This window comes from Centrocercus urophasianus, unplaced genomic scaffold, assembly GCF_019232065.1.
Source record: "Centrocercus urophasianus isolate 14NV4802_14NV808 unplaced genomic scaffold, USGS_Curo_1.0 seq_56, whole genome shotgun sequence".
In the NCBI taxonomy this organism is placed as follows: domain Eukaryota; kingdom Metazoa; phylum Chordata; class Aves; order Galliformes; family Phasianidae; genus Centrocercus; species Centrocercus urophasianus.
In genome coordinates this window covers 757,823-765,744 of record NW_024885155.1, presented here as the reverse complement: position 1 = coordinate 765,744, position 7,922 = coordinate 757,823, and the positions used below count along the sequence as shown (strand labels likewise).

General features: G+C 53.6%; 2 protein-coding genes across 2 annotated transcripts in view; both read right to left on the bottom strand.

The window, feature by feature from the left end:
* Positions 1–3,487, bottom strand: part of HCN2 (hyperpolarization activated cyclic nucleotide gated potassium and sodium channel 2) — a 21,987-nt gene extending 18,500 nt beyond the window's left edge. Inside the window, 1 exon segment of the mRNA XM_042835954.1 lies at positions 2,620–3,487. Coding sequence (XP_042691888.1) covers positions 2,620–2,646 — 27 coding nt within the window. The 5' untranslated portion in view covers positions 2,647–3,487.
* The window catches only part of BSG (basigin (Ok blood group)), a 10,665-nt gene extending 3,244 nt beyond the window's left edge, over positions 1–7,421 (bottom strand). Inside the window, exons 1-4 of the mRNA XM_042835955.1 lie at positions 7,313–7,421; positions 1,813–1,972; positions 838–926; positions 219–346 (exon numbers count right to left, since the gene is read on the bottom strand). Coding sequence (XP_042691889.1) covers positions 219–346; positions 838–926; positions 1,813–1,972; positions 7,313–7,394 — 459 coding nt within the window. The 5' untranslated portion in view covers positions 7,395–7,421. The remainder of the gene's footprint in view (positions 1–218; positions 347–837; positions 927–1,812; positions 1,973–7,312) is intronic.
* Positions 7,422–7,922: the final 501 nt, after the last annotated feature.

Below are 7,922 nucleotides of genomic sequence, written 5' to 3'. Positions count from 1 at the left end.
ATCAGGGCTGGGACAAGGGGAGCTGAGGGGGGAAAGAGAGCATCAGGGCTGGGACAAGGGGAGCTGCTCGCTCACCATGCAGTGCTGTCATTACAGAAATCCTCCTTGCCACAGCACTGAGCGTAAAGGATACTCTAATATTGCTAATTCTGACCCTCTGCCTTCCTATTGGTGAGCAGAAGGGGCTGGGGAAGGGGGCAACAAACCACAGCACTTACTGTTTGATCACTTCTGAACCAGAACCAGTTGCCAACAGGGGGGTAGGAGAGACTCTTGCAGGTCAGCACACCTGTGTCCCCCTCGTTCCCATGCTCAGACTTCTTGTATGCTACAACTTGGGGTTGAACTGCAGCAAGACAAAAAGAAATGAGACACCTCCCTGCAAATGACTTGCACTCCTTGCAGCCCACCTAGCCAGCATCAAAGTCTGATCACTCATAAGGCTTCCCTTCAGTTTAAGAAGCTCACTGCTGGGTCCTGACCCCATCTTTCGCCCAACATCTGACATATTCAAAGAGGAAAGCACATCAAGCTGCTTCAGGAGAGGCTCAGATAGGTTGGACCAGTAGGTGCCATCCCTTCTATCACTGTTGTGGGAACACAGACACTGGTTACAGCAAAGGCTTCAGGCTGACCCTACAGATGCTTCAGCTGCTTCATAAAATGAAAGATGTCTCCTAGGGCATCTGGTAATTCACAGGTAGACACTGAAGCCATACTGGTAAAGATCAGAAGCAGTTTTTCATGAAGCTGAAAAGCTACCAAGAGGAAGAGGTTCAGGAGAGCACAGCTTCCCCACTCCCCTCCTCAGCCACAGAAGCAAACTGACCACATTACCTTCTATAGACACGTTTCCTTTTGCCACTGGGTTTGTTTCATAGATGCATTCATAGACACCAGAGTGTTCTTCAACCTTCCCCTCGATCCTATCAAAAAAAAAAAAACAACCACCACCCCAAACAGGTCACCCTATGAGCCATCACCCTGCTGGTGAACAAATCAGCAGAGCAATTTCCAATGTACAGAAGCAGAAACTGCCTCTGTAGGCAGTTTCTCCCATCCCAGCTGCACAGTTTATGCAGCATCCTGCACCCACTGCAGCCCTGCTCCCTGCCCTTCCCTCCCTGCACGTTAAAAATCTCCTGCAAAACTGCTACTGTGAGATTTAGTGGATTATGCTGACTGCAACAAACCCCTCATTCTGCAGCTCCCTAATACGCAGCGCTCCAGGGAAAGAGCCAGCAAAGTTTCAGTCCACGGCTGCAATGGGACAACGAACTGTTTGTTAGCTCTGCTGCACACCGAGCTTCCCACTTCCAAAAACCACTCAGCTAAGGAATTGAGGTCACACGAGGGAGGCTGGGTTATAAATACTTTAATCCTTGTTCAGCTCCCTGTTGCTATGGGGAGACAGGCACGTCGGCACTGCCATACAAAAGGACATGATGCCTCTACAGCTGCTGGGTCAGTGCCAGCCAGGCCTGACTGTAATCAGAAAGGAAAGCTCACTGCTCTGCCACAATAAGGCCACTATTCCCACATCTGCTCAGCCACAACCTGCAAACGCTTTGCTATCAGGCAACTCTGTTGCTTGCTCTGCAAGAGCAGAGCGATGCACATCAAAGCATCACGCAGAGAACACTAGAGTGTGCTGTTCCACGTGGCCTTAGAGCCTAAAAGACTCTTTCTTTTGCAAGGCTGCAAGCTTTAGCAAAAAGACTTCGGTCTGGGTTAGGGAAACACCAAGTGTCTCCAGCTTAAAATGCAACTGTTGTGTAGAGATTCTTCTCTGCCCTTGCTCCTGACACTTACGTGTAAGTGATGAAAGAGTCTGAATTGCCTTCTTCTGTCTTGAGTGTCTTGTCTCCCAGCATCCATTTGTGGCCCTTGATGGGGGCGTGAGGTGCACTCATGTTACAGCTGAGGACCACCTTGTCAGCAGAGCTGGTGTACTGCCCCGTGATCACCGGACCTATTTGGGAACAAATCCAGAGAAGTGAACATCTGCTATTTGTGAGGCCAAGCACCTGCCCAAGAAACTCGAATGTGAATAAGAACACGGCTCCTTGCTTCCATCACTTACCTGGGCATCAGTTTCTCACTAGGCCTGACGGATGTTTTCAACACAGGAGACTTACAGTCCAAACATGAGTGCCCCCAGGGGTGCTGAGCTACAGCTGCTTCCAGTGGGGCAGAGCTGCTGCTGTGCACTCCAGGCTGTTGGGAACCTCCTGCTCTATGGGTGCAGCTCCCAGAGAGCTGAGAGCTCCACGAAGGGTTGGAAAAAGCCCTGCTGGGAACAGCAGCACAGCTTTCTGCTTTCAGAGGCTGCCTGCTGAGCGCCAGCACCTCCCACAGCCTGAGCAGATCTATATGCCTGCAGGCAGCGTAACCTATGGCAGCCAAAGCCCTCTTTGGGAGGGGGTAATAAAGAAGCCCTTATGCAAGCTGTGCGTGCATCGGCTGATGCAACCCAAAAAAGTTGCAGTGAGATTTTCCTCGAGGGAAAAAAACAACGCACAGAACCACGACTCCTAAAGTTCCTGGAGCCCCATGTGCCAAGAAGCAGTAAATTATGCAGTACAAGATGACTCAGACCTTGCTCCTCAAAGGAGGCACTCCAACAGCTGCCATTAGCAGAACCATTACACGGCCCCTATGGCACTATGTTTCCTACCCTTGTACCCAGCCTTATCTCCAAGAAAGATGGATTTCTGCACAGGGCTAACAGGCATTTCGGCTTTCTGTCTCCTCACTTTCCCCTAGAAGAAGGTTCTGCTGGAGTTTTCCTTCACTTGTGCCGGAGAGAACACGATTTTGCTTTGTGATAAAACCACAGCAGGACGTTAGATCCTCCCTTAGGTTTCTGTTAGTCAGAAATCAGCAGCCTGTTGGCTCTGGAAGCAGAGGGAACCGCTCACATCCAGAGCACAAGCAGCTTCCCCACACTCAGCGTCGCACACAGACACGGCCATTTCAAAAACGGTTGCACCACCAGCAACTAAAAGCAGATTTTTTGATCCCCACAGCTTGAATCACTAAGCAGGAAAGCGAGCTTAAAGCAAGGCTGTTGAGAGGAGCAGAGGCTGCACGAAGTGCAGGGAAGGGCTGGTTTGTCAGTGGTGGTTAGGGCAGAATCTACCAACGGAACTAAGGCTCTGCAAGCCAGCACTGGGGCACAGAGGCACTCGGGGATAAGCAGAACAGTCCAGGTCTTTGGATCCACAAAAAGACACAGGATGGTGTTTTGGTTGGGAAGTCACAACCCTTTTTGAGCAGGGCCAGTTGAGGTCAAGCCAGAGGTGGTGGAGGAGATGACAGAAAGGGGGGAGGGAGGGATTTGGGGGATGAAGGGGAGAAGTCTCTCGGTTCTACAGCCGGGGTGAGAAGGTGAGGGGGACTTTCGGGAGCCACGGGTGCAAGGGTGAGCATGGCAGGAGACTCAAGACACCGGTGTCCGAGCAAGTGTCAAGGCCTCAGGACGGCCACTCACGTTCGATGACCAGAACGTTGGCCTGTGAACGGATCCACTTGACTTTAGGGCTCTTCGACAAGTGATTGCGATCAGGGTCGTTGCTTGCCCTGCACTCATAAGTGCCCGAGTCGTCGCTGGTGAGGTTTGCGATGTAGATGGTGCTGGTGGAATGCAGGTTGTAGGTGGCGTTGATTTTGACCCGGTCCTGCCACGCGCCATCCCAAAGCTGAGCAGAGGTCTCATTAGGCTCGTTACCCTCAAACCACCACTGGATTTCAGGGATGGGATTGCCAACGGCCTCGCAGTGCAACTCGACGCTGTCCTGAGTCAGTCTCCTTTGAGACAGTGGTGACTTTATAAAACCAGCTACGAGTTGAAGAGGTATTAGTGCAAAGTGTTAGTGCAAAGCAAGAATCCACCTGCCACAAGCAAAAACTCAGCCGTTGAGATGAGGCTGCAAATAATCCTCGGGTCACTGCCTGCCTTCTCTCCCTCCCCTTAACCTATGGCTCTCAGTTTGAGCTGTTCCACCACCAGCCAGATTTCCTATTGCAAAGCCACAGCTTGCAGGAGAGAGTGCAGTGCTCCCAGCTATGCAAACAGGAATGCTTCCTGCAAGGGAATTGTCTGCATCTCATTGCAGTGAGGTGTCCTCCGGGCTTGGGAGAGCAATAAGGCCACGCACACTGCATGCACAGAGACAGCCCTGCCTCCCAGCAGCATGAGAAGCACTTCCTTGCACACACCTCTATGGGTACACTGAGCATCTGAGCATGGCTCCTTGCTGTAACAACACCAACGGGGGTATCTGAAGTATTTCTCCCACCTTACAAGTCCTGCTCCAACCTCCCCAAGCTGAGAATATTACGAGCCGTGCTGATTTCACACTGTGCAGAGGCATTTCTCACCCTGCATATCCACTGGCAGACAGCAAGATGAGACTTTTCACCCCAGGCAAGCCAACTTTGCAGAGGTAAATCAGTAATAAACAGGTTAAAACCAATCACCTAGAAATATACAGCGTGTTTATTGACTCCAGGGGTCCACATCTGAGAGCAGACAGTCCAAAGGTTGCAGCTAAAGCAATGCAGGGCTCTGACAGCTCAGCTGCCAAACACCTCCAGCGGCTATCAGCCACATCCAGCAGCCCCAGACTGCCCAAATCATCACAGCACGGGGGAGGGAAAAGAGGCCCTGGAGGGTGGGGAGGGCAGGAAGGGTGGCTCAGCCAGCATCACTCCAGGAAAAGGCATTGAGGAGTCAGTGCTACTTACGTGACAGCCCCAGCGAGGTTCCAGAGGAACTGGGGAGGTTTGCAACACGTATTTCCTGCAGCTGACTGCAGGCTGCTCTTCCCAGAACTGCCAGCAGCAGACGTGCAGAATAAAAGCATCCCCAGGAAATCAGTTGGCTGGTATTAAGCACTTCCATGTCACGGTTATACAGATGGCTCCACGTGGGTTTTGTAACACGCAGGCATGAGGGAGAGGGGTTTGAGGCTATTTTTTTTGTTGTTTTTACATGCCTTAGGACATTTCAATGTGCCACCTCATGGCTGGTTTGGGGAGCACAGAAAGCAAGTTGGCATTATGAAACCAAGTTTCCTCAAGACAAACACAAAGGAGCCTGCAAGGTACATTTCTCAAAGGGAGATTTAGCTTTCTACACTGAAACTTCAGAGGTTTGCAGGGATAGATGAGCCTGGAGAAGCAAGGAGAGCTCTGACCTCATAGGATACAAGGCAGCTTTAGCAGACAGTTGATATTTAAAACCAAGGCACCTTAAAGCAGAGGTCAGAGCAGCCTGGGAGGCTGCTGCTATTTTGTGTCAACAACAGCACTGCAGTTCACTCCTAAAAATGCACCTTTCAGAAACACCTTTGCAAGCAGCTTTAGTTTCCAAGCCACGAAAAGACTACAGAAACACAACAGGGACACCAGAACGATGATCCTGAATTGCTTTGTTTTTAAGCAAGAGATGTAGGAGGTGTCTGAAGCTGCAGGGTTGGTTTTGTGCATCACACTGCAGGGCTTAAACGCTCCCAACCACCTCATTGCAAAGAGCCACGGCATCAACACCAGCACATGTAGAAGCCTGTCCCTGTTAACTACAGCCTGACTCAAAATAGGGGCTAATAAGCAGCAGTGAGTTTGCATTTTGTTTCATTTCGGGGCGTGTGTGTGTGTGTTTTACAGTTACAAGGTGATTATAGCAGGCTGATAAAACAAGCTGCTGCAAGGTTACGTGCTATGAGTTAAAGGGCACTCAGAGCAGTTCAGAGAGGCTGCAGAGCAGATCCTGCTCCAAAAAGTGCTGAACGTGGAGGAGAGGTGAACCCTCCCCCCTCCATAACTCCTCCAGTTGGTTGATGTGAAGAGTAATCTCTGCTGAACTTCGGTCAGGAAAGGTACTTCATTAAGCACATCCTTTACAATGCAGATCTAACAGCAGCTGCCTGCAGGGCAGGTCCTCCCACCCAGGTTTGCAGGGCTGGAAACTGCTTCTCCAAACTTGCTCTGCATCACGCACTAAATTCTTTGTCAAAAGCAAAGGAGGAAAACAAGGTACCCCACTCTAAAGGCTTATATCCCAAACAGACCCCCCCCAACACCCAGAAATCAGCACATCCATACTCAACAGAGTTAAACAGCCACAAAGGGACCCCAAATTTCTATCCACACGTATTCCCTAAAGGCAGCACCTCGACGCGTTGGACCCAACTTCATCATCTGAAGGGGCTGCTCAGAGAAGAAAGGAAAAACCACAAGGCGAGGGCAGAAAATTTCCTCTTAAGCCCTGCCTGAGGGCACACACAGAGAGGAGGCATTCAGTGCCAGGTCCCATCCATCCAGCTGTGTACAGAGGGGATTGCTGGCTGCAGCCCCAGGCTCTGGGAATAAAACATCCCTCCATTCTATCTCCTGCTCCCCCAGGGGTTACAGCTATTACAGGGAAATTTAAACTTCTTTGCAGCAGGGAAATGCCTGGGCTGACGTTTCTGCCCTCAGGCTCCAGCGTTCGGATCCCAATCGGAACCTTGCAGTAACTTTGTAGCCTAAACGCGGCATCAACGTTTCAGCATCGCCACAAGCAACAGCCAGCCCCAAGCTCCGATCCACATCAGGGGCTGAGTCAGAAACCTCCGGGGAAAAACCTCAAAACCCCGAGGCCCCAAAACGAACCCCGGCCACGATTTTATGCCGTGAGATAAAAAGAAGTGAGAAATGGCAGCGCTGGCACAGCTGAGAACGGGCGGATACGGAGCGATCCGACGGCACCGGGCACGGCACCGGCCCTCCTGCGACGGAGGATTATAGCAACCTTAAGCTCCATGTGAACATCCTTAAGGGTTTAACGCCCTCAGAGCCGCTATTCCTCCATAAACCCAAGCAGAAGGAGGAGCGGCTGTTATCCCGTTGTTTATTGCGGGCAATTCGCAGTTCGGATCAGCACCGCTCCATTCCCCGCCGCTCTCGGAGGCTCCGCGCGGTCGGAACGGAGGCGGAGCGGCGGTACCAGACCTGGGGCAGCTCCCCCCACCCCCGGCATGGCCCGGGCAGCCCCGCCCCGCAGCGAACGTGCCTCGCCGCAGGGAGACCGAGCCTCCCGCCCGTCCCCAACCCCGCGAGGAGCCCAGCGACCCCCCCCATACAACCCACCCCCACGGCTGCCTCGCACCGAGCCGCTCCTAGGAGCAGTTCTCCCATCCCGGAGCTGATGACCTCCGGACCGATATCGAAGTCTCCCAGCGCTCGCCCCCTATAAAGCTCACATCCAATCCCACCCCGCCTCCCCACCGCGCTTCCAGCCCTCCCACCCCATCTCCCGGTACCGCACCTGTAGCATCGCCGCCGGTCGCCAGTAAGTCGAGCACGAGCAGCGCCAGAACCGCGCACCGCACGTCCGCGCCCGCCGCCATCTCCGCCCGCACTCCGCGCCGCCCCGCACCGCCTACTATAAGCGCCGCGCCGGGTCACGAGGGAGAGAAGGACAGAGCGGCGGAACCACGTTCCCATCGGCGCTCCTCTCTACCAATAGCGCCGCCGCTCAGGAGCTTCGTCCCGCCCCCTCAGCTAGATCTGACCAATCAGAGAGAAGGGCTCAGAGAGCGCCCTTCTGCCTCGCGTTCCCTGGGGGGAGAGCCGGTTCGGGCCGGTCCAGTCGAGGCTCCGCCCACAGTGCGGCGAGCAGCCAATGGGAAGGCCCGAGGGGGAATGGGGGGGAGGCAATGCGCGGCCCCGCGGAGGCGCGCTCCCGTGCTGCCATCCGCGGGCGGTGGGGAAGGGCAGAAGCGAGGGGGAGGAAAACAGCACGGAAGGCGGTCGGAGGGAGTTTGTCCAGGGCGAACGGCCGAGTAACGCCGGCTGCCCTTTGCTCTGTGCTGTTTGCAGAGCGCGGCTTGCCCGTGGGCAAACTCCAGCTGACCCCAACCTGTACCGAACACAGC